The sequence below is a fragment of the Poromitra crassiceps genome (assembly GCF_964638095.1).
Source record: "Poromitra crassiceps genome assembly, chromosome: 19".
NCBI classification, from domain to species: domain Eukaryota; kingdom Metazoa; phylum Chordata; class Actinopteri; order Beryciformes; family Melamphaidae; genus Poromitra; species Poromitra crassiceps.
In genome coordinates, this window is record NC_139646.1 from 10,772,107 (window position 1) to 10,799,407 (window position 27,301).

Here is a 27,301-nt window from a genome sequence, read left to right on the forward strand (position 1 = left end):
TGTACCAGAGAGTATCAAGGTTAAGCAAGATGGTTACCTCCCCCTTACTCCGTCTTCGCATAGGCCAGAAGAACGCATCGCGTTTCGTTTTGAGATGTTTCACATTCAAAAGATTCAAGATTATTTTAATAACTTATAGTGGGTAATCATATTACAAGCGAGGAATTGTGTCTTTGTGCAGTTGGTCGCAGCGCCGCAATCACATGCATGGACCATGGGACAATAACATGGACCCTGATATTACACACTCCGGTACAGTAGGTGGCGGTATGCACGTTGGTTACGATCCGCCATTAAAATTAGTGAAGAAGAAGAAGAAGAAGAAGAAGAAGAAGAAGAAGAAGAAGAAGAAGAAGAAAAAGAAGATGGACGTTGGAACCTTGGTTTATTATTTATTTGACGGTTTCTCTCCGGCTGATTTAGCGCGCGGACACCCAGAAGCAGATGTGAAAATTTCACATCAGTGAAATACATGATTCTTTGATTAAATATATTAACAGTTGTATGGTGTAGGTTGCCAACATCGCATGAATAGACCTATTGCAATTATATTATACAGGCTGTAGCGCCTGTCAAAACGAGGTGAGCTAGCTTGCTTGCTTGCTTAAGCTTACTAACAATCTGAGGAAGGATTTTGTCGCTTGTGGCAACAACACAAACGTAACATTACTTAGCGTGGTAGGGTTTTTTAAATTAGGAACAGCAACAACAGTGAAAGTAACTAAAACAGTAGCAAACAACGTTAACCTTTCCGAGTATCTCGACCTGGAATACACTCAGTTATCCCAGCCCATGCTCTAGCGTTAATCAACACACAGTAAGTAAATCATAATAATTCTTAGCCTGTGTAGTTTGCCAAGTAACGTTAACGTAACTTAGATAGAATAACATAACTTAGTATGCAAAGGCAAGTATCTATGCTCGAATTGTATATGAGCCATTATGAAGAACCCCAGTGTGTGGGTGGCGCGCGGGGCACCCTTTGTGGTTTGTTTGTCAGTTATTAATTTGTCCTTTTGACAGCACCTCCCACCTTCAGTTTACCTGCAAACTTCTCCCATCTCTGTTGGATTTTGTTTCATCATGTCTCATTATAGACATTCGGGATTTCCCACCCACTCACTTTGTCCTTTGCCTTGCTTATTTATGTAAGGGATGCCCAATGCCAGTACAAGGCCAAAGCGGGGCAGGAGGGCCCGGCGGCGGCACAGGGAGGATCCTGCCAGGAACGAGCTGGTGTCCAGATCCCTGGAGAGCGCCCAGCAGTGCCTGTTCAACCAAGACTATGGCACTGCATTTGTCCACTACCTGCTGGTCCTCAACCTCGCTCCTGTGTTAAAGGACTTTGCAAGGGTAATGCCTGTTTACACTTCTGTACAGCAGTCTATTTACATCTGTAGAGAGCCAAAGTCATGCCCACTTCCAGGTTAGGCATACAAACCAAGGGATTTCATCTGCCATTTATTTTCCCATATACATTTTCTAAAATCCTTATAAAAATGTGGTCATATAAAATGTCACTCGGACAAAAAAAAGTGTGGTTAAGAAAGAAAAAAAAAACGTTTTAGGTTGTGTGTGTTTCTTTTTACTCTTGTTTGTTTCGGTCAGAGTGAAATATATAGTCTCTCCCGATTCTAAATACAGTGTATAGCTGAATCGCTTACCGTAAATTCCGGACTATAAGCCGCGGCTTTTTTCCCGTTTTTTGGCCTTTTTTGCCCCCTGCGGCTTATATAACGGTGCGGCTTATCTATGGATTTTTCCAGCAAACGGCCACTCGGGAACCTCCAAAATCTATGGATGTTGGTATGAGGCAGAACGAGAGCAAGACAGACATTATGAGAGCGAGACCCTGATTGGATGATGTTGCAAAAAATGTGCCTCGCGACCTGATTGGAGCACTGTGCCACTACTCTCTCTCAGCCACTATGGTAAAACACCCTCCCTCCTCCCTCGCTCCGGGGGGAAAAAGGCAGCGATTGAGCCTGAAAGACAGTCTGAATGAAATTGAATGTAACATTCCCAATTCTATGTATTACATTCTAAAAAACTAACAGCAACATTTTGGAAGGCTAAGCCACACAACTAGCTCGTTGTAATCTAACATCATGCTTCAAAAGATGGAGAACTGGCTGTGTTACGACGATGGCGGCGATTGAGCCTGAAAGCCATGTCTGAGACAGTAGCGAGACAGGAACAACAACAGCAGCAGCAGCAAAGGATCATGCACAAACCCGAGACGAAAGGGACTGTCCGTCAGGGCGCGGACGACTGTGTCAGCAACTCCCTCCCGACTACCAGGAGAAAATTACAAACTTCGGCGAATTCACACAAAGAAAGATCAAGGAATATTCCATCGGACCGGAGCAGATCATAAATATGGATGAAGTGCCTTTGACGTTCGACCTGCCTCTCACTAGGACTGTTAACAAGAAAGGTGAATCGGCCATCACGTTGAGAACCACAGGTCACGAGAGAACGAATTTCACTTGGCTGCACAGCATCTGGAGTAAAGCTCCCGCCGATGGTGATTTTTAAGCATCTCACAATGTGTGATTTTGTCTGGGGATTAGTGACCTGACTTTTGTTTTGTTGAAATGTTAATAAATGGGAGCTTCCCCAAACAGCCATCTCTTTCCCGACAATCCCCTCTGTGCACGAAGCCTTACATATGGTAATTGAACATCAAAACACCCGCGGCTTATAGACCGGTGTGGCTTATATAAGAAAAAAATAGTCAACTTTGAAGGTGCGGCTTATAGACCGGTGCGCCTTATAGTCCGGAATTTACGGTAGTTTGGCCAAGTAAAGACTTCGGCTCTCTATTAGGCTACTAAGTGCTGTGCACACTTAACTTTTGCAATTTGGAACATAATGTTGTGACCTTGTCCTTGCAGGAGTCCTTCAGGTTCACTCTCTTCAAATGGGCAGATGAGCTGGACTCTCTGGGGCGCATTCAGGATCTCTTTGACTGTTACGAACAAGCCCTAGAACTCTTCCCTACTGATGAGGTCATCCTCAACAGCATGGGTGAACACCTGTTCAGGTACGTTCCTCTGCATAATGGCACTATGGGTGCGTTCGTAAATAGCACCCAGAGCGCACTCCTGCACAAACTAGACCGTTTGTAAATTCGTAGCGCTGTTGTAATACAGCGTTTGGTTATTCAGAGCATGACACTCTCGGAGTGGCAGAGCGTACTCTGAGCGCTCCTGCAGGGCAAAAAACTGTAGTAGTAGGAGTATAACTGTTTTCTAGATAGATTGTCTACTACTTTTAACTTGTGTTACCTGTGTTGTGCAACTCCTTTTAATGTCCAGAATGGGATTCAGAGATGAAGCTGCTGGGCATTTCCACAAGGCCTTGAAGCTGAAGCCGGACTATCCAGAAGCCAGGGAGAACTTCTACCGTGTGGCCAACTGGCTGGTGGAGCGTTGGCACTTCCTGATGCTCAACGACCGTGGGAGGAACCAGAAGTATCAGCAAGCCATTCAGAAGGCTGTTCACAGAGGCTGCAACACTGTACTTGACATAGGTACTGGCACTGGGATCCTTGGGTGAGATATTTTCATGAGAATTTGGAAACCTGGTTTATTTAATTATTTATTTGTGTAGGAATGTTTTAAGTTATAGTGGGTACTTAACTGTTATGCTGCGTTCGTTTATGGCCCGAGGTGGCAAGTGGCAAATGCGTCATCTCCGACCTATGTGCGTTCGAGCTTCAAGACTTCAAGTCGCAAAACCATAGATGCTAATAGCATTGGCTATTAGACAGCTAATAAAAACATTCACGTTTAATAGAATGGGTTTAACCAACTACTGTATTGGTATGCTGATTTGTCTGAAAGCATACTATTCTTGAAAACAACAAAAAAGTGCCAAACGTGTTTTAAATTCATACAATCTTATTACGATTTGGGTGGCCATCTTGAAATGACGTTAAATGATGAGCTGGGAGCAACTAGGGGTTGAGAAATCATACCCGAATTTACGAGTAGGAACTCCGAGTTGACAGGTTGTTTTATTTGATTCTTCCTAGTAGCAAGTGGCAATTTGCGACTTGCGAGTTATAAACAAACGCAGCAGTAATTACTGCTCTTCAGCTCTATTACTGCTGCGTTGGTTCTGGGGTTTCGGGGAGACTAGTATTTCACAATTCATTTTTCTCAATCATTCATGTTTTGAAAAATCGTTATCAAAACCGTTTTATGCCTGGAACCAAGCCAGCTGGCCTTCCAGAGAATCATGACCATAAAACATTTGATCCAGAGTTGAAAAAACTTTCAAAAATGAAAGTTCGTTTTTGTGTGTTGGTGTTCTAAAAAAAAGGGAGAAAAGATAACCGTACATTCTAAGATGCATATTATCGTTGTTCTTGTTAAAAAAGAAAGAAAAATATGATTGCTTGAGTATGCACCAATGTACTCTGCCTTGCAATACAAATATTCTTAAAAGAAAGAAAAGTGCTGGGTACAAGAGTGTGTACATAATTATATCATAAGAGTGAAGAAACTACTCATCCCATAATCCATTCTGGCATTTCCGGCCAATCAGATTAGCGTTTCAGACAGATTTTGTGAACGCGATAGCGCAACAACTGAGCAAGATGCAGTCACAAAACTTTACAGGTGTGTATTTCGCATCACACTGAAGGCCGAGTAAGAAGATGGGTGTAAGAAGATGGGTGTGGTCCGTGAAAGGGGGGCACCCCCTCACACACACACCCCCTCACACACACACCCACACACACACACACACACACACACACACACACACACACATACACACACACACACACACACACACACACACACACACACACACACACACACACTTTACACCCCTGGCCCACATTTGTTTTAAGTCACAGCACCATCGTGAGATGGTCTCTCTCATTACTGTATGTTTTGAATTCTGTTCTTTTGGCTACACAAAGAAGAAGACGAGTTTCCCGCATAACGTATGTTTGTGTTCTTATTTCCTGGTTCTTTCTGTTAAGCATGTGTGCTAAGAAGGCAGGAGCTGCCGAGGTGTACGCCTGTGAACTGTCTAAGACCATGTACGAACTGGCCTGTGAGGTGGTCACTGCCAATGGAATGAACGGCAGCATCAATATCCTCCATTTGAAATCTCTGGAGATGGAAGTGCCTAAAGACATCCCACACAGGTAAGAACACCTAGAGAAAAGACCTTATCACTGACTGACTGTGAATATTAGATAAATAACTTACATTAGTTTTAGCATGTGCTATCATCAAGTTGATGTATTTCTTTGTAGATGTGCTTCTCATGCTCATCTCGTCGTGAATGGTCTTTTGTTTTGTCTTTTTGCTCCCCTCTCAGGGTGTCCCTGGTGGTGACGGAGACGGTAGATGCAGGATTATTTGGAGAGGGCATCATAGAGAGTCTCATTCATGCCTGGCACCATCTACTCCTACCTCCACAGGTGACTTAAAATGCTAAACATAAGCACAGGGCAGAACACTAAAAACTGTGTTGTCCACTGGCCACCACCAGCGGGAATACTCATAATGAAAAAAAATATTCGCAAACATGGAACAACTTGAAAAAAGAAAGTATTTCCACACTAAGAGATGCCTGAAGAACATGTAATTGGTAAGCATGATTATTACCATATACAATATTAATCTCCACCAGCTGCCCCAATCTGTAAAATCAAGTTTTTACAGCCTGCTGTAATATAAGCTTTCCAACCCCGCTGCTGCATCTTTGCGGCCCGCTCAATATGCCTAAGCATCTTCTTGTCATATGCCTCATCTCATGACTGCTTGGATACGTCAGGAGAAGAAATCAATGAGTGGCCTTGAGGGATGACGTGTAGTGCATATTTGAGGTGGCCCAGCAGTGAGAACAGTTGGTGCTTGGTACAGTGGAGCTTGTTATTTCCTGCAGGATTATCAGATGTTTCCACAAATCTACTGCTTTTTGCCAATACTGTAGGTATCTTGGCAGGAATGTTGTGCTTGGGACAGACTCATTTTGCATGGTGACAAAATATGTCTAAAGCCCTCTGAACAAGCATTAGTTTTTTACCAGTGGAGGTTGATATTTTGATTTTGCCCATGCACATCGGTGGCAATTTCAGTCTGTCATCCAGACAGGAAAATATGCAATTGGAGAACCATGGTAATCCATACATTTGCCAGTGTGAATTTGCCACATAACACAATACAGCAAAACTCTTTCACTCTTCACTCTTTTCTGGTTTTCTTGTCACAAAACTGCTTGATTGGCCCATCTCTGTGATCTCACTGAACTATGCCGAGGCATTACACTCCTATTGGCTAGCTTTTCACACTTTCAGCCTCCTCTCCATTTCCCCCTTTGCACATTTTAACTCCTCTGTTAGGCTAGAATAGATATATGTCGTTCCAAGATCATTTCCCCCAAAAGTTCAATGGAATCCCAAAATGTCTATGTCTTGTCCTACAGAATAGCCAGAATGAGTTGATGGGACCTTCTACGACGGGTCGGGTCATCCCTGCGGGAGCCACGGTGTTTGGTATGGCTGTTGAGTGCATTGAGATCCGCCGGCATCACAGGTAGGCCCACAGAGCCCAGCTGAACTCTTTCAAGATAACCTTTCCTATTTATCTGGTGCCTCCTCTCAGACTTTACTAGCACTGTTCCTGTATGCAACTTCTCAGAACAACAGCCGACATCACGTTCCACTCGACGCTTACGTTCTCTGCCATTTCATTTCAACTGAATAATGAAAGTTTTTACCCAGTTACCGTACTCATCTTCATTCCTAGAGAAATTGAATATTGTTGCTTAGCCAGTCGACTCTATTGAGGAAACGATACAAGGTGTGTCGTCCTAGCATTAGATTGCCGTTTCTTTTTTTTCCTCCCAGGCTTTGTGTGTCGACGGTGGGGTGTCTGTCCATGGCTGCAGCGGGGGAGCTCCATAGCCCGGTGAGCTGCACCTCGGAGCCAGATGAGTCCATGGAGCCTTACACCACAGAGAGGCTGAGCAGGCTGCCGGGGGGGTACACGCCTCTCACCCAGCCCTTCACAGCCCTCCACATCGATTTCAACAACGTGCAGGTGAGACGCAGAGACACATCCTGAGAGCAGAGGTGGTGCTACTGCTCCCATGGAACAAACATACTGGCATCAATATGACACCGGTGGTGGTTGCATTGTATTTATGGTTCGAGTTATCAGCCCGCAATCAACACCTGGCACCTTTTCTTTCATACACGTTAATCAATCACACGCATAAAATAATAAAATAAACTGTCAACTTTTACAATGTCAGCCAGTAGGCTACCTGTGGGATAGTTTGTTAATCTTCATTGCAGATAATATTCACACAGGAACAGGTACTTCCAAAGATGCTCAATACCTAGCCTGATGGCAGAGCAGTGCTAGCATAATACTGGAATAAAAGAGGCAATCTGTGAAATGTGATCATCTATGTGCTGAATGATGTATTGTAATTCATGTGGTTCTATCTGTCAGTACATTCTGGCATGCGCTCCACATCAACTGCGATGCTGAACTTCAGCCTGGGTCTTGAGTGTCTGTGGATTGTGCACGTATCCCACTCTTGGGAAAATGGTGGTGAGTGCTGGACTGAAAAATTACGAAAGAAGGGAAGTGTTTTCCTATTGCATTCGGATCTCCCACATATGTAGTGACTAGTTGCTTTTTGAGCTTGAAAAAGTACAAATCCAATCTTCCATCTGAAACATCCAATCTGTCCATGAAAATTCCCAAGGCCCACACCCCCAGGGGTCGTATGTTGTTACTCTTGGCGACCGCCCGCAACTGGAATGAGTTGAAAGACTTTGACATTGTATGTTTTTTTTTCCCCTCTTCTTTTTTTCTTCATCACAACTCCTTTTAAACTTTCTCCCTGAAACTCCAGTTCATTTCCCACTCAGAAGCAACACTGACAACCCCATTATCTCTGCCTTTACTTTTGTATTTAAGTCAGTCTCTGTTATCTGAACACCCCGTGCTCAGGCTGATGTCTTTTATCCTTGATATTTATCTATGGTGATCCCGGTCGCTCCTCATTTGTAATCTGCCTATAATGTTCAGGGATGCAAACTAGTCACCCTTTTCATCCCAAAATAGGGCACTTAAGTGTATGATTTTGTGTCTGCCCTGGTATCTGTCACCTTTTCCACTATCCATGACTTTGCATCCCTGAATATTATTTAATATGCCACTACTTGTAATGCCCTATGCTTGTGTCTGCCCTGTGTTTCTTCCTGGGACTTCCCCCTATCTGTTTTATCTTCTATTACCTTCTTGTCACCTGTTTGGCTGTTTTTGAGCTCCACCCCCTGAGGCCTTTACCTTTCACAAGGTTATCATAAGACTTTGTTCTTGGTTGAGTCTGGTTGAATACTTTTTCAATCAAATAAAATTACTATACCTTTTAATCTAGATAAAACTAAAATCAAGCCTTATTTCGCCAGGCAAGTTGGCTTGGAACATAGAACTCTTTACAGCAAAGGTGTTGGGGAGGGGATAAACATGAACTGAGTTGGATCTAGCATGTAACTTTATTTAATGCTGAGGCTAACCTCACCTGTAGGAGCTGGAGGGGCTAAGCTCCAGGGAGGTTCAGCGGCTACGTCTGCCCGTCATCCATGAGGGTGAGCTTGACGCCCTGGCCGTGTGGTTCCAGCTGCACCTGGACGAGGACAGCAGCCTGTCCACTGGACCGCAGGAGGACACCTGCTGGGAGCAAGCCATCTACCCAGTTCACAAACCCAATGGTAAGATGCTCATAGACCACCAGGAGACACTATAGCCATTTCTGAGGCAATGGCATTAGGCGACATTTACTGCAACAATGGGAAGGGGGGTTATTCAGGGGCTTTTGTTGAAAGTGTTGATTGTTGTTTTGCTCCATATTTGAACCCCCTTAACGGCAATGATACAATAAAAAAACAAAAAGATAATCGATGGATGCGTGATCAGGCAATCACAATAGTCACCTAGTCTGACCACTGGAAGCAGGCTATAAGCTCTGCCATTGGTGCCGAGTCGACCATTTCAGTCGGACCGGAAGGGAAATCCCTTTCCGCTCCCTGCAAGCTCTGCCATTGGCTCCGGCCATTTCAGTCAGAGGAGCGAAGGGAAATCTCTTTCCGCTCCCTGCGTGTCACTCTCAAATTCCTCCGCCGCTGTGAAACAACAACGCTAGCAGGCTAGCTAGTGTTGCTAGTTGCTACATGCTGAAAATGGCAGGACTTGACGAAGATTTGGATTGTGCAATAAAGCAGGCCTGCTTGGTACTTTCGGTGGATGGATGGTTGTAAAGATAACGGAGCATCTTTTTCCCACTAGACCAGAGTGAGAGTGTCATGCCATTGGGTGCTAATAATTTTAACTCAAATATCCTAAATGCGTTTCTTTACAGTAATTTTCAGTTCTGATTCAAGATTCAAGATTTTTATTGTCACTCCGTAGTACAAGTATCACGTGTGAAATTCTTGTGCTGTGAACTCCGTTTACAACATAGTACAAATATAACAGGGCATATGAGTGCAAAAACAACAAGAGACACAACAAGCAATAAGGCAGTAGAGTGATAAGACAAGTCAGAGACGCGTGATTTCTAACCCCACATAGGATAAGCAATAACCACGCCCTGTGGCGCCAGGATTGGCCAGGAGCAACACTGGAGGGCACGCAGCCCAGCGATTTCATGAACCAACTGAATAGCTCTTGAGAACGGACAGCGATTTCGAGAGCGGACATTGAAATTAATTATGGTCACCTACCTTCCTTAGCATAGTAATAATAATAAGTATAATAATTGTAATCTACACAATGTACACAATCTACAAAAACATGCAATAATATAAACGGTGTTGTGTTCACGTTCATAGCTCATATAATATAATGTATCATATCGTTAATTTCAAGCTCAATTCTTACCCAGAGAAAAGGTACAGCACTGAAAATGTAACAAGCAATAGTTTTTTAAACATCTTTATTTTAAAAGATGAAAAACCCCAGGTGCTTTAGTCCCAAGCTTCAATGCTCCTGGCCAATCCCAGCGCCACAGGGCGTGGTTATTGCTTATCCTATGTGGGGTTAGAAATCACGCGTCAGAGACAGTGGCATATTCACTGCACATAGGTGCACATGTCATGTGCATACTTTGGACGTGCTTAAACATTTTAAATTCGATGTATTTGACATACAGGTGCAAATAGCATATACCTAATTAAACATACAATTAAACATTAGACATACATAATGGTAGCATCTACAGTGCGGTACAGTACAGCTACTACACTCTGGTCATCACCTCTACGGTCCTGAAGGACTCTTTGCCCAGAAACTGTCAATCAGAAGGAGAATGATTTCATTCTGCTTAATTCTGCTGCATGTGTTCCATTAACAACACACAGTATAACAAGGAACATGGGCAAACAATTATCTATGTCTTTGTAAACCTTCTTATTTAACCCATTGATACCTGATACAGCATTTGTGTGTATATCCCTCATTTGTGTGTGTATCCCTTTAAGACCGCGAACCGCGTTAAAGGGATACACACACAAATGCTGCATCAGGTATCAATGGGTTAAGGAACGTGTTAAAGAATCACATTTGAGTCAATAATTTAATTTACATCCTGGATAAATAGATGTGCGGAGCTCTACTTCTATTGGATAATGAAACAACATCTAACAAAGTATGACTTTTTTCCAAGTGAGTTTTAAATGGAGACATTACGAGAAAATGTTTTGACCGTATTTAGAAAATAGATGAATATTTCTAGGGGCATAAAGCCCTAAACTCACTTTTATCAGCTGTTCATGTCCAGGGCCATTTTATGATAAAAACACATCCATATTATTGTCTTCCTGAATTCTATATGCAAACCTCGGCTTTTCAGTGGAAAAAAATTATGATGACGTGTGTTAGTAGATACTAGGTAGTCTACTTTCACCTGTCATCAAGGTACCACTCCCAACTCCAAAGGCATTTACTTTGGCTTGGATAAACAATATTTTAAATAAAATAAATTGTGTTTAAAGGATGGGTTTTCCGTGGGGAATATGAATATATATTAAATCTCACGCCCCTAAGGTTTTCGAATCCGTTGAAATTTTTGAAATTGGATATTCACTGCCAGAGATATCAAGCATCTCTCACATATTTTTTGGGCCAGCCGACGCGTTTCGCGTCATCTGGCCTAAGTCCGCCTTGCGGAACTCGTGCACCTATGAACTACAACTGTTGTTGGCCATGGTCCCGCCTCTAGAGGTCCTCCACGCCCCTTCAGAGGCCTTGACCAAAACAAAAACGCAGCCATCTTGTCAACCGCCTAGCCTGCTGTAGCTAATATTAGCTTCCCATAGTTCCTTGCAAAGAGACCATTATCTCGGGAACGGAAGCACTAATCGACACGGGACTGGCGGCATTGGAAAGCTCGTCAAATTTTACATCTAGTAGTAGGTGGGTTGAAGTAACGAAATCAACGCTGAGCAATGTACCCGTTTTTACACATTTTTACAGAAAATAGTTACAACATCAGATGCGCGTAACTCCTACGAAAATGCATGAAAATGCATGAAAAAATTTTTATGAAGACATCTCCCGACATATATACTACCGTTTACATTTGGTGCAATTTGGAGGCAATTTTATTTTCGATTTATTTCTTGTTCTTTGTATATTTCATTGTCGAAGCCTTCTTCTTCTTCTTCTTTGAGTTTTATGGCGGTTGGCAAACATATATGTGCATTACCGCCACCTACTGGAGTTTGATATCAGCCAAATGCTTGAGGGGTGGGCATAAAAACGAAGGCCACGCGAGCCCAGTGCATTGTGGGAAATGTAGTATTTCGAGTCCCCGCACCCGCACCTCCCCCCCACCACCCCCCCCCACACACAGAGTGGATTTCGGTTGATATCTCTGTGAGTAAACCTCCAATTTCAAAAATTTCAACGGATTCGAAAACCTTAGGGGCGTGAGATTTAATATATATTCATATTCCCCACGGAAAACCCATCCTTTAAATAAACAAAAGAAAGAAAGAAACGAATCAATAAAAATGTATTATCTTCCATGCACTACAGACACATATCTACTGGGGGGGGGGGGACTAAACAGGCAAATGGGCAATGTTTGCAGTAATTACATTACTATCAGTTAGATTTAAACTAATAAATCAAACCAAAACAGCATTCTTCTTATTTTCATAATTCTTTGTGGAAGACTTTTCCGTCAGGCGCCTTTCTCCATCGAAGTTTGCCATCTTTGCTCATCCCTTTCTCTAACATCTTCCTCTCCACCTGAACAACACAAGATTTTTTGTTTTACTGTTGGTCAAACTGGTGACCCTCCACTTGCTCACATGCCAACACTTAAAGGGATACTCTACTTTTTCGGGAGTTTAGCTCATTTGCCACATCTCCCCCCACATAACCAAGATACACCATGCCTTACTTACCGGCACATAATCGGTCTTTTTGGAAGGAAAAGAGGTCGGCGGCCGGGTGGGAATCACCAGATGCCCACGATACGATACTAAAACGATACTTGAGTCACGATACGATAGTATTGCGATATCGCCGATATTGTGATATATTGAATATTGCGATATTTCGATATATTGTCTAACTCCTTTTCCTACCTTTTCCTTGACCTCACCGGAAGTAAAACATGCAGTGTTTTTTTGTTTTGTTTTGTTTTTGCCCAAAATGTAGGCTACATTATTAAGCTTCTCTGGACTCAATACTCCACTGCAGGCGCGGACTGCAACATCGGGTGCTTCGGGCAGATGCCCGGTGGCCTGGCATGGCATGGCCTGCAAAAAAAAAATATATATCGATACTTGGCGTCCAAATATCGATACAATATTGTCAGGCAAAATATCGCGATACTACTGTATGGTGTATCGATTTTTTCACCACCCCATGTTTGGAAAGTAGTGCCGGCTACCTCTTTTCCTTCCAAAAAGACAGATTATTTGCATTTTGGCCTAATATTTCATCGTGTGGTGAGTACCCGAAGCACAACACGTATTTTGGCCCCATGAGGTGGGTTTTGGCAGATTTTTAACAGCTGTACCTCCATTCTATGTCGATACTAACTTCACGACTGCTCACTGTAAACTGCGCGGACAGTGCCGGTAAGGCATGGTGTATCTTGGTTATGTGGGGGAATGTGGAAAATGAGCTAAACTCCCGAAAAATTTGAGTATCCTTTTAATCCTCTATCGGTAAAAATAAGTGTGTATTATTTTTTTCTTTCTTTTTTCCCTTTTTTATGTAGTCTAGCATAATGGTAAGGGAAAAAAAGGGGGAAGGTTATTTAAAATTTGAATACAATTTATTACAATACTCATGGAGAATATTCAAAGGCTGTTTAAAATTCATGCCATTTGAATTTGAAAAAGGTTAAAAAAAAAAAAAATCGTTTTACAAGTTTGTCTGACCATTGCCCTTGGGCCAATTGTACCATTGTGGAACAGCCTGAATGAATGCAACAAAACAAACTATCATAATCCTCTTCAAAACAATATAGGGGCGGCTGTAGCTCAGGAGGTAGAGCAGGTCGTCCACTAATCGCTTTGGATAAAAGAGGTCGGTGGTTCGATTCCCGCCTCCTCCAGTCTGCATGTCGAAGGGTCCTTGGGCAAGATACTGAACCCCAAATTGCTCCTGATAGTGTGCCAGCACCCTGCGTGGTAGCTGCCACCATCGGTTTATGAATGGGTGAATGTACCTACTGATTGTAAAGCGCTTTGGATAAAAGCGCTATATAAATGCAGGCCATTTACCATTTTACCATATAGGGAGTCACATTTCAGTGTTTCATCATTTGTGTGCCATTGAAATGTTGTTTTCAGTTTCCTGTGTGTCTTTGCTGATGTGTTGCTAACAGTATACAGCATACACCTAAATACTAAAGTAAATAAAATAATGCCATGGTGGGATTTCCTAATGGTACAGTGTTGCTTCAAGGCAACATTTGCATTTTAAAAATGTTCCATTACTTACTGATGCTCATATTGTACTATGAAAACAGCAATAACATTTGCTTCCAGACTAAATAATCTTCTAAAAGTTCCGTGTGCTGTTAGTCGGGTTAATCAGAATTGGAGAGTACTGATATGTTTTACTAACCGTAATGTGAAGCTAAACCGTCCATCTGGCAGTGTCAGGTTAATGTTTTACTCAGAAGTAAATAATTATGATTACTCTCATGCTAATAGGCTAGGACATTGGTAAGTGACAAACACTATTTATTAGAGAATAACCTGTTTCAAGATGGCCTCCATCACAGCAGGATCATTCAGGTCGACTGTGGAGTCTGCTGACGTCACCTTTATTTTGAACACCTGCTTCTTCTTCTTCTCTGCACCTTTAACACAGGATAGATAGATACTATTACCATTTTTACTAAGATCAACTTTCAAAAATGTATAATGCCATATAATAAATGTGATTTTGATTAGTAATGGGAATAACTCACTGTTGTAGCAAATGAAATCATATTTGTCCTCACACCTCTTGTTTGACCACTTGCCACGATCGCCAAAATCACTGGCAACGCAGTTCTTTTCGGTGCCATTTGGTTGTCCATTCTTCCAGTATCTGAATGAGGAGTCGCTCCCTCCTGACCACCACCGCCAGTTGTCTCTGAACAGACCGATCCAAACCTGCATCGTGTCTGGCACCATCTTCTGGATCTCCTGGTGCTCTGCCTCGTTCCTCACACTGGCCAGGTCTGTGTGGTACTGCCTGCAGTAGTGCTGAGCTTGGGTCCAGTTCTTTGTTTCGCGTACATAGATATATCTATCAGTTGGCAAACCTGAAATAATGCATGTTTTGCAAAGTTTAGTTCATTTTCACATATAGATGTGATTAGAGTAAGAAGGGACATCCGCACACTGTCTTTACTTGCTCAAAATGGACATTTAATACACGTACAAGACCTTTTTCAACTATATGTAGGTCTTGTACCCGAAACGTTGTGGATTACATTTCCATTTTGAGCAAGTGAAGACAGAGTGCGGGTGTCCCTTCTTCCTCTAAGTGCATCTCCTCCACCTGCCACAAGACTTATCAGGTGTGCAAGAGAATTTGGTTGAACATATACAGTAGATGTGATAAAACAAAGAACTGAAAAGAAAAAATAGGAATGCAGCTGGGATAAACGAACCAAGGGTCTTCTAGAAACATCTCACATTAGAAGCGAAAAGGAAAAAAATGAAAATTTTGCATAGTTGGCAAGTAAGAGAAATGAAATTTTATTGATGCAGGGAGAACTATAAAAGTATAGAAAAATAAGAAAATAACTTCTATTTAGGAGACTCACCATGGGCATTTGTGTCATTATGGTAGCAGACAAAACGGTGTTTTTTAAAGCATTTCAAATCCCACCACTTGCCCTGCCATATACCGCCACAGAACTGCTTGCCATCCTTGTTATTAGGTTCACCACTCGCCCAGTTTGCAAACGCAGCTTCTTGCTCTCCATAGATGCTCTTATCTGACAGAGACCAGCTAAAGCTGTGTGGTTTGTCATGTAGGCCGATCCACACGTCTCCCTCATAACCGCTGCCAGTAGAATCAATCAGCCTCTGCATGTGGTCCATATCGAGGATGGTGGCCAGGTCAGTGAACTTCTCTCTGCAGAAGCTTTGGGCTTCATTCCAGCTCTTTTTCTCTTCAACAAGGTGGTGCTGATGATGATCGAGGCCTGAGCAGAGTCCTGTGAATGAAGCAGCCCGTTCTCACTCTGAACTCATACTATAGCCCCGCTTTGTCACGCGCCTTCTGCGTTGGAGGTAACACGCCCTGGTACCTTGTGCGTTGTATGTAACGTGCCACAGGCGAACTGTTAAAAAAAGCATTCTGCACCTGTTGGGTTCAGGCAAAAGTCAGGTACGCTGACGGGCTGGTCGTCCAGAACGTGTTGGGATGAGGGGACCCCCTCCCTGGTTTTCGGTTAGGGGCTCGACCACCCCTTGGGGGTCTCCCCTGAAGACCCTAACCCTAAGCCCAACCATATACAGACCCTAACCCTAAGACCACCTATCCAATGTCTAACCCTAAGACCACCTACCCAATGCCTAACCCTAACCCTGCCCCTATGCTTAACCGTAAGACCACCCAATGCCTAAACCCAACCTGTGGAGCCCCCAGACCGTTCCCATAGGCCCAACGGTACTGGGGCGTGTGGGGTGCGTTCCCTCCAACACACAAGGTACCTGGGCCCGTTACCTCCAACGCACAAGGCGTGTGACAAAGTGGGGATATTGTACGAGTTCGGAGTGAGGTGTTGAAGCAAAGACACTAGTACACATTATGTGTTAGAGGTAGCTAATAATTTCAATAATGTTCAATCTTCATGTGTATATTTTACTTTCATGATCGTTACTGAGACCCCCCTCCGCCACCATGCACACGCACACATACGCACACACACACACACACACACCCACACACACACACACACACACACTGACCTGAGAGTAGCAGAATGAAGAGCATGGTCCGTCTAATAACCGAGGAAAGAAAAATCAAAGAAACTGTTTATGAAATCATAATAATGTAGCATGTACAACCACACACGTGCATACACACACACACACACACACACACACACACACACACACACACACACACACATATAATACATATATACATCCATATATACATACACACACACACATTTATAGATAGATACTGTAGATACATTATACATACTTACATTATATATATTCATGTTTACACATTGTCCATAAATTAAAATAATTTATAAAATCACCGAGTCCTAAATTTGAATAATAATTATTCCTTCTCACTTTGACTTGCTATGTAACGTTCAAAAGCCTCATCCATCCATCCACGTATGTTACATTCTGGTAAGAATTGACATCGTTTCTGCAGTCAACAAAAATATTTTCTTAAAATGGTGGATGACATTTATGATTACTGTACATGCTTCAATTACTTTAATACATGTTCACGGGCGCCTTTGTGCTATTTGAATTGTCCTACAACCCTTAGGCTACCTTCTATGTTGGATTAAAAATATTTTATTATCATACCATTTCAATATAAAACAATAAAGAGCAAAGGGATGCAATTCTACGCAAATTAAGATTTGCACAAGTGCATTCATTGTATCAAAAATGAATAGCCTGCACTGCACAGAGTCAGAAAATCCATTTTCTTGTGCTTTACTCAAGATGAATGTTTTAAAATGTCTTAAAATCCAAGGCCCAGTTGCACAAAGCACCTTAGGTTAAGATTTTCCTTAGAGTCAGAGTTAAGGTGTCCATAAAATAGAATCGGCTCCACAAAACACCCTTAAATCTTGTGCTTATGTTTTCCTTAAAATGTTTAACCTCATGGAGAAGATTGAAGGGCGTTTTGTGCAGCCGATTCTATTTTATGGACACCTTAACTCTGACTCTCTAAGGGAAATCTTAACCTAAGGTGCTTTGTGCAACTGGGCCCAGACTCTTACCTGAACATGGTGGACTGGAGACTGATGCCCTTGTCAAACTCTCCCTTTGTTGTCTCTATCTTTCCTACCTATCATACAATATTGTGGAAAAACATAGTGACCAGGCCTCCTTTAAAGTAAGCTCAGGTGTGCTGCTCGCCTCACATCCTCTTTTATACTATATATAGCTACTGTAGTTTTGATGCCCTGACATGCAAAGTATTGACATCTCATTTCCTGCCAACCACCTGGTCTCTTGCCCTTCCCTTTGAGACTGTATTCAAAATAAGTCCTGGAAGCCCAGCTTTCACAAACTTCACAGCACCTCTCTTTGATGTGTCTGTGACGAGTAAACGGGGTTTGTGCGTCTGCAGACTCCACAGTCCACCTGAATGATCCTGTTGTGATGGAGGCCATCTTGAAACAGCTTAGTCTCTTTTTTTTCTTTTCCTCCCCCTTACCAGTACATGGGATCTACTGATACCTTGCACTATTAAAGTTATACTATGCAACTCTTCCATAATGTTTTTTTTTTTTATCCTTATAGAAAAGTTTCCCCACAAAAACATACATTTTCATTCACAAAATACTGTGGTAGTGTGTTTATGTGGACAGACACAGCCCCATGTGTGTATTTTCGTGGTTAGACATTGTTTACATTGTGTTCTGTGTTTATGTGGTTCGAGTGAGCTTGACAATACATGGGAGAGAGAGAGAGAGTGCCAGAAAACCGCTGAAAAGCCGGGATTAAATGTTTTTCTCCCGTGGTTATGTTATGAAGGCACAAATACACACACAGCTACTTTCAAACCATCGTGCGATGAGCTGTTTTCTACATCAACATGTTTTTAAAATGTTCCCTGCTTAAAAAATAAATGAATAAAAATAAAAAAGGACCTTGCAATGAATGCAACCATGAGCTTAAATGTCTATTGTCAACAACAAGCAACAGATAGTAAAGACTAGAAGGGTCAGAGAAAAAAATAACACCAGGGATTTTTTTTTTTATTCAGCACACACCGTAAAAACCTGGTAACCTGATGCCACCAAAAGGTGATCTTTCCTGTTTAGTGAAGTGCAGAACTTTCCTTATATTTTGCATGAGGCAAATGGGGACACACAGACACCAATACAAACTGTGACCTTTATAACCTAGACTAGACTCTGTCCAAAATTAACCAGCTGGAACAAATTGTTCTTAGAGATTGTCCAAATACATAGGCTATAATAAATAATACATACATATATAATTAGGCCTATATATAAATTATAGTAGGATATTTAGCTATAGGTTTGGATTAAAATATGCAAGCTATTATAGCCTGCATATTTTAATCCAAACCTAAAGGGTTTCACTCAAACATTAGATGTGATGTGAGCCTAAAACGTGTGTGTGTGTGTGCGCGCGCGCGTGCGTGGTTGGTACAGCGGTACATCATCTTTCAGGCAGTGACATGGTGAGGTTGGTACAGCGGTACATCATCTTTCAGGCAGTGACATGGTGAGGTTGGTACAGCAGTACATCATCTTTCAGGCAGTGACATGGTGAGGTTGGTACAGCGGTGCATCATCTTTCAGGCAGTGACATGGTGAGGTTGGTACAGCGGTGCATCATCTTTCAGGCAGTGACATGGTGAGGTTGGTACAGCGGTACATCATCTTTCAGGCAGTGACATGGTGAGGTTGGTACAGCGGTGCATCATCTTTCAGGCAGTGACATGGTGAGGTTGGTACAGAGGTACATCATCTTTCAGGCAGTGACATGGTGAGGTTGATACAGCGGTACATCATCTTTCAGGCAGTGACATGGTGAGGTTGGTACAGAGGTGCATCATCTTTCAGGCAGTGACATGGTGAGGTTGGTACAGAGGTACATCATCTTTCAGGCAGTGACATGGTGAGGTTGGTACAGAGGTACATCATCTTTCAGGCAGTGACATGGTGAGGTTGGTACAGAGGTACATCATCTTTCAGGCAGTGACATGGTGAGGTTGATACAGCGGTACATCATCTTTCAGGCAGTGACATGGTGAGGTTGGTACAGAGGCACATCATCTTTCAGGCAGTGACATGGTGAGGTTGGTACAGAGGTACATCATCTTTCAGGCAGTGACATGGTGAGGTTGGTACAGCGGTACATCATCTTTCAGGCAGTGACATGGTGAGGTTGGTACAGAGGTGCATCATCTTTCAGGCAGTGACATGGTGAGGTTGGTACAGAGGTACATCATCTTTCTGGTGAGGTTGGTACAGAGGTACATCATCTTTCAGGCAGTGCTCTACTGCATTTCACAGAGCCACTAATTGGCAAGGGCAGCGTCAAGGGAGCCGCCACCTTTCCTGGTGATCACCAACATCCGTTTCCCGGCCGGTGTGCCGTGTGCGCCCTGATCGCCTGTGACGCTCTTTAGTGTTCATGAAATTCTTATAGGCAATAAATATGCATTTTTCCCAAACGCCACTGACAAGCTACGCACTGACATGAAGACATGAACAGATGTTATTCCTTTAGGACTCCTCTCTGCACCCGGTCCCCTGCATCTCATTTCTCTCTTGTGCTCTCTCCCTCTCTCTTCCTCTCTCCTTCCCTCTCTAGACTACCTCACTCTCATTTTCCCCTCTCTTCCCCGCCTATTTATAAGCATGGCGTTGTGAATAATAATGTTATTACTGTGTTTGTATTTATTGTTGCTTTTCGATTTCACATTTGATTTTTTTGTGTCATTTTGACATTCTCTGTTAAAGCAGGTGCAGATATACCACCGGTATAGTAGCCCATTTATTTTCAGCCATGTAGCTCTAGTGCAGGGGTTCCAAAACTTTTCAGACCAAGTACCACTGTGTACCAAAACAAATTTCCCAGGGACCACTTCCCACTGTGGATACCAACAATTTACTTCCCCCATAAAATAAAATTCACTGAGTTAACCATGCAATAGCATCAGAAAGGCTAAATAACAACATAGACAGTAAGGCTACTGGTTCAAAACAGACACACAAAATTTTGCCTATCTTTGGACCATTATTAAGCCACCTGCCTGACAAGCTAGCATGACTGGTTGGTACCAATCAATGCTTTAGGTCTTCTAGTTTCATATGATACCAGAAACGTCACTCTGGCTTTAAAACTGAGCCTGCTACAGCCTCTGAAAGTAAATGTTCAAAATTGTGATTTTCCAGAATATTGCGATCCGAAATAAATCAGCCTAAGCCTACTCCTCAGGGTTAATTTGTTTATGTAAAAATGTTGTCTGTTAAAGCAATGCTCTGTGGACCACCAGACAGAGCCCCGTCGTCCGTGGACCACAGTTTGGGAATCACTGCTCTAGTCAAAAGGGCCAAGTAAATGGTTTCTCTTGTTGTTTCTTCCCAGGTTTTGCCCTAAGACCTGGAGATGAGCTGATTGTCGAAGTCTCCTGCCGAGACGCCTACCTGAGGCTCTGCAGTGTTTCCGTGGTGAGAGATGGGCATGAAATCCGTTTAGAAAAGCGTGTGGATTCACAGTGTACTGGAAACCCCATCCCAAACCCAGAGGCGGAACTCTGCAGTGCGTTAGCATGTCTCCAAACTGAGCAGACTCAAGCCAAAGCCTTCTGCATGCTGGAATGTTCAGAAATGGCGCTCCTGAACAACCAGCATTACCATCAGAGTTTTTGCAGCGCACTAGCCAAGCTCATCACCAGTCTTAAGGATGCACGTCAAAACCAGGGACGGGGATCAGATCTCAAATCTGTTGGACTTGCCAGTGACCCGCCAAACACGACCGACTCTGCCGACCCTAGTGACCTGTTCTATGTGCTGGATGTGTCTGAGGGATTCTCCCTGCTCTCTCTAATCGCTGCCAGCCAAGGTCATGTCAAGGCCTACAGCTCAGTGGAGAAGACTCGGCAGCAGGAGGTCCTGAGGAGGCTGGCCTGCTCCAATAACGTCCCAGAACAGAATCTGGAGTTCTGGCTCAACCACACAGAGGATGAGCAGGCCGTGCTGCAGAGACCCTCCAGGGAAAAGCTGTGGACCGCCATCATCTTGGACTGTGTCGAGACTTGTGGTCTGATAAGACAGAAGTTGATGGAGAAAGCGTCGCTGGCCAGGTAAGGACATGCCAGAAAATGTGTTTTATTACCGTATGTTTGTTTAGCTATACTTTCAAGTGTTCAGGAAACCCTTCAATTCTTCTTCTGTTTTGAGTGAAAAGTCTCTGATCTTTACTAGATGTCTACTGGAGGAAGGAGGTCGTATTTTCCCAGAGCGCATTGTGGTGTACGGTATACTGGTGGAGTCAGACACATTGCTGCTGGAAAGTGCTGTCCAGGGTCTGGAGCCAACACTAGGCTTCAATATTGCTCCTTTCATCAACCAGTTCACTGTGAGTATTCCTACATAGACATCTACTTTGTAAACCAGTTCACTGTGAGTCTTCCTCCATAGAGATCTACTTTGTAAACCAGTTCACTGTGAGTATTCCTACATAGAGATCTACTTTGTAAAGAACTACTTTGTAACTTCCTATCTTGTGTAGCCAGGGCAGGGTTTGATCTAGGCCTGTGCCATTGTGCTGGTGATCCCTTTGTAATCTAATATTTTAGGCTATTATTTGGTGTGTGTCCTCAATCTCGGTGATCGAGACATCAACACAGAATGCACTAAGCAACGCAGGAGCCTGTGTTTTATTTTCTCTGGGTCCGTAGGTGGCGCTCTGCCTCTTCATACTGCATGCCAATGACCGCATTTTGCGACAGAATATAATAAGAATAATACATATTCAAGATTCAAGATTCAAGATTTTTATTGTCACTCCATGGTACAAGTACCACGTGTGAAATTCTTGTGCAGTGGACTCCGTTTACGACATAGTACAAATAGGCAACAGCAATAAGTAATAGGCAATAAGAAATAGGCATCAATAAGCAATAAGACAGCAATAAGGCAATAAGAAATAGGCATCTTATAAGCAATAAGACAAGTCGGTGGCTTATACGACAGTGGCATATTCATTGCACATAGGTGCACATGTCATGTGCATACGTTAGACGTGTTCAGACATTCCAAATTCGACGTTTTATACATACATGTGCAAATAGCATGTACCTTATTAAACATACACTTAAATTTACAATTAAACGTTAGGCACCTTATTAAACATACACTTAAATTTACAATTAAACGTTAGGCATCCGTAATAGTAGCAGCTGCAGTACGGTACTGCGGTATGACTACTGCACTATTTGTGCATATTTAGGAGTCTCGTGGCCTGCGGGAAGAAACTGTTCCTCAAGCGATTTGTGCGTGTTTTTGGAACCCTGTATCTCCTCCCTGAGGGTAGCCGGGAGAACAGGCTGTTGTGGGGATGGTTTGTGTCTTTGATGATCTTCAGGGACCTCCTGAGGCACCGCTGGTTATACAGTTCGTGCAGTTCTGGCAACTCGTCTCCTGTTACGTGCTGGGCCGCGCGCCTCACCCTCCGTAGCGCCCTGCGGTCCATGGTGGTACAGTTCCCGTACCAGGCGGTGAAGCAGCCAGTCAGCAGGCTTTCAATGGTGCCTCTGTAGAAGTCCCTGAGGATTTCTTTCCTTAGTCCAAACTTCTTCAGGCGCCTGAGTCCGTGTATTCGCTGTTGGGCCTTTTTGACAACAGTGGCGGTGTGGCCGGCCCAGGTCAGGTCCTGGTGGATGTTGACTCCCAGGTACTTGAAGCTGTCCACCCTTTCCACCACTGTGCCGTTGATGGTGATTGGGGGGTGTGTGCCCCCCCCCCTCCTGTAGTCCACAATGATGACTTATATAGCGCTTTTCTAGTTACTCAAAGACGCTTTACATACAGTATAACATAAACGTACACAGATACAGAGCAAATACGAATATAGGGGTTACAAAATGAAAGAGGATGGTGGAGGTAGAAGTCAGATATTGTAGGCTTTCTTGAAAAGGTGGGGTTTGAGTTGGTTTTTGAAAGAAGTGAGTGTGTCAGAGGTGCGGATGTTAAGGGGCAGGGAATGACAAGAGGGTTGGGGCAGCAATGGTGAAGGCTCTGTCCCCCAAGGTGAGGTACTTGATCTTGGTGATGGGGGTGAGAAGAAGGTTGGCATCGGCAGATCGGAGGAGGCGAGTGGGAGATTGGCGATGGAGGAGATCTGTCAGGTATGAGGGGGCGAGGTTATTGAGAGTTTTGTAAGTGATGAGGAGGATCTTGAAATTGATTTGCTGCTGAATTGGAAGCCAGTGAAGTTGTTGGAGGATGGGTGTGATGTGTTCTCTGGAGCGGGGAGTGAGTGAGCAACCGGGCAGCTGAGTTTTGAACATATTGCAGTTTTGGAGAACAGTGGAAGTGTTTCTGCGGCTGAGGAGGAGAGAGTGGGGCTGACTGTGTGTCCGTCGATGCCTCAGTGGCTGCCTCAAACCCTGCAGATGACACTATCATGCTGGTATCCCTTGCAGCCCCTTTATCATTATCCATGTCATTATGAACTTTATTCAAGGAAATCATAGAAAGCACAAAATAGAAATAAAATCAACAGTCAACTCCAAACTTGTTGCAAAATCTTCCTCTTCCACATCTCAAGCCACTCGCATCTCCTGTTCTGCCTCATGTTACTGATGCAGTAGTCAATATTGACAGTTTCAACAGATGCTTTTGTAAGCTTGCGTCATTCATATTTAATTGAGTGCCCTGTAGAGACAACTATGTTGCCCTGGGGGGGCAACATATTTGATTGACACTTGATTGACACGCCTTCTTGATTGTTGCCCCACAAAGTATATACATCTACGGAATTGAAAGGATAAGCTCAATCAGGTTTTTAATACACATGCTATTTACATGCAGTTTTCTATTGTTACATATGGGTTGTTTTTGTGTTGAAAAGGTATTTCATTTGCAATACCAATTTCTAGGACTGTGTTTTCTGTTCCTTGCTTCTCTTTTATGTGTGCTTTGCTTTCCAGCTGAGTTATACTGTAGGAGCTCACATATCCATTTGAATTATTTTTCTTGATTTGGTTTGGATCCCCCCCCCCCCCCCAGCATCATGTTTGTGCTCTAATTTCGCAGGCCCCTCACAGGGCGGTAGTTTGTTTTAACAGATGTCATCTTTGAAGCCCTCGGTGGAGGGCACTTTCTAGCACAACTGTCACACAAGAGAGCACACAGCTTGGCCCGGGACATTCCTACCTGAATCCATCCGTACACATTACATCAAGCACATCACACAGCAGGCCGTGAGATCTGTGACAGGGAGGAGGAAAGATTATTTTGTTGTCTACTAAAGCAACGGTGACACTTTCTTTCTGTGCTGCCGTGTGATTCGCTCCGCCAGCTTTTGAGTCCACGGTGCTGTAAACCAGATCTTCGCTTTTCAAGAGTTTGAGGTCGAAGATTAGTTTCCACGCATTGATCGCTGACTGAGTGAATGCCTGCTGACACTAGAGATGGACGCAGATGTGGATAAATATTGGTTTTATTGGTACAATTTCGCAGGCAGGTGCCTAGCTGGTTGCTGATAATAGCTGGTTGCTTATAAATGGTAGACAACAGTGCGAAGGCCGACTATCAATCATTCAGAATCTGATGAGGGAAAATCCATTTCCAGCTTCAGCATATAACCTCTAATACACCGCAGTTCATCTGGCTTTTCTTTGACTTCTCAACCCTTCATCGAAAGTCTTTGTCCTGTGCTCGTGCCACATTTTCAGAAATGAGCAACTTCATATTCATGTTCTCAAACATCATAGTAAGTCTGCAAAAGTCGAGTGCACATAATATGTAGCAACTCTCTCAAGATCCCTTTTTCCTATCGATATTGATAACCGCTGCCCACCTAGAGCTAACCACGTGTTTGTATTACTAATCCTATTCCCTTCTGCTTTAGGTACCAGTCCATGTGTTTCTGGACTTCTCCACACTGGAGTGCAGGCATCTCAGTGAGTCTGCTGAGCTCTTTGTTTTGGACCTTATGGACTCCAATGCCAACTACACGAACAGAGAAGTCAAGGTAGGCCTTATAAGCATATGAAGTATTTATTCTCAAACACTTGTACTTTATATGTGCTTGGGTGGGAGGTCTCCCGGATTACACCAAAGTGCTGGTAGCATCCTTTTGTAACTGAGAGAACTGCTGAACAAAATAGTTAAGCATACCTAATAGGGATGAGCCGAGTACTCGGAGGAAACGAGTATCCAGTACAGATAATGTACTTTTTATGAGTATCATTTGAGTACAATGTGTCAATATCCGTACTCGTGATTAGGGCTGGGTATCATTTAAGAAATGACAATACCAGTACCCTTAAACTGATACAGATACAATCAGGGACAGGGTACTTTAATACCTCTTTTTTTAGCCATACTTTGAATGTTTTGGTGGCATCCCGGCACGCTGAACTGCCAAAAACAAACTTAAGCCACACCCACTTTCAGTCTAAACCCCGCCTACTTTTGCTTTAATCCCCCCCCTCCCTCCCCACCACCACCACCACCACCACCGACTTATAACCAGCAATCAGTAATGGATATACATACATGCCAAAAACTAAGCTAACTAACTAAACTAACTCAACTATAACAGCTTTATCAGTACAGTAGTATCAGTGAAATATTTTTAAGGTATCTTTAACATGTTGGGAGGGTGTAGCGGTCTTTTCCCTCGCCTACCAACACGAGGGCCGCAGGTTCGTGCCCCCATTGTTATCGCCGGCTTGGTCAGGCGTCCCTACAAACACAATAGACCCTTTTCACAGCCGCCATTTTGTGTCTAAAAGGCAGGATAAACAACAGGTGCAACCAACTCACTAATTAAGGCTCCAGCACTGGAACACCTAAATGGACTGGAAGTTGGAAACCCTAATTAATGTTTTGGGACATCTGTGTTTATCCTGCCTTGTAGACACAAAATGGCCACCGTGAAAAGGGTCCATTGGCTGTGTCTGCGGGTGGGAAGCTGGTGGGGTATGAGTCGGGTCACTGCACTAGCGCCTCCTCTGGTCAGTTGGGATGCCTGTTCAGCAGGGAGGGGAACCATGGGCGATAAGGTGTTCCTCCTCACACGCTACGTCCTGGCGACTGGCGACTGCACATGTATCGGAGGAGGCATGTGAGTCTACACCCTCCCCAGATTGGCAGAGGGGGTAGAGCATCGACCAGGGGGGGCCGCTTAGACAGGGGAAATTGAGAGAAGAGCAGAAAATGGAAGAGGGGCGGGTGATATCTTTAACATTACGCCCTGATCCTTGCTCCCCAGGTCCAGGCTACCTCCTCTGGCCGGGTGACGGCAGTGCCCTTTTGGTACCAGATCCACCTGGACCCAGAGATCAGCATCAGCACCCTCAGCCAAGACTCCCACTGGAAGCAGGCGGCGGTGGTGCTGCAGCCGGCTGTGGACGTGAGAGCAGGGGACTGGGTCTGCCTCGCTGTGCAGCTCCACAAGAGCAGCATCTCCATATCGGCCCATATACAGAACGAGCCCGGGCCGCAGGACTAAGGATGGAAGAGTCCACTCACATTATAGTGTTGCTGCTTGTTTCATTTTCTTACATTTCATTTCTACATCAAATGCAGCCTGCATTTGATTGGCACATAAAGGTGTGCATTAAATGCCCTCTCTGTTATTAAAGTTTACCATTCTCCCCATTGTCATTTTCCATAAAGTGTAAAGCTAGTCTTCAAATTTTCAAGTTTTCCCAGACACATGGGATCCCTAATTTGAGACTGAGTAGATCCCTACACAACCCATAAAACCCTCTAACCCTAAACAGTGGGAACCTTGCTTAGAGGTCAGCAGTCCATCAAAACTAAAGCATTTATAACAGTGAACCTTCAAGTACATTTTTTATTTGTAAAT

General features: G+C 43.6%; 1 protein-coding gene across 1 annotated transcript; it reads left to right on the forward strand.

Moving 5' to 3' along the window:
- The first annotated feature begins 560 nt into the window (after positions 1 to 560).
- prmt9 (protein arginine methyltransferase 9) lies at positions 561 to 27,301 on the forward strand. Its single transcript, XM_083656096.1, has 13 exons — positions 561 to 817; positions 1,154 to 1,353; positions 2,898 to 3,046; positions 3,321 to 3,557; positions 5,000 to 5,167; positions 5,344 to 5,446; positions 6,454 to 6,563; positions 6,878 to 7,070; positions 8,575 to 8,758; positions 20,843 to 21,560; positions 21,682 to 21,835; positions 25,334 to 25,456; positions 26,702 to 27,301. Exons 2-13 carry the CDS (start codon positions 1,156 to 1,158, stop codon positions 26,939 to 26,941), a joined length of 2,577 nt encoding a protein of 858 aa, XP_083512222.1. The 5' UTR covers positions 561 to 817; positions 1,154 to 1,155; the 3' UTR covers positions 26,942 to 27,301.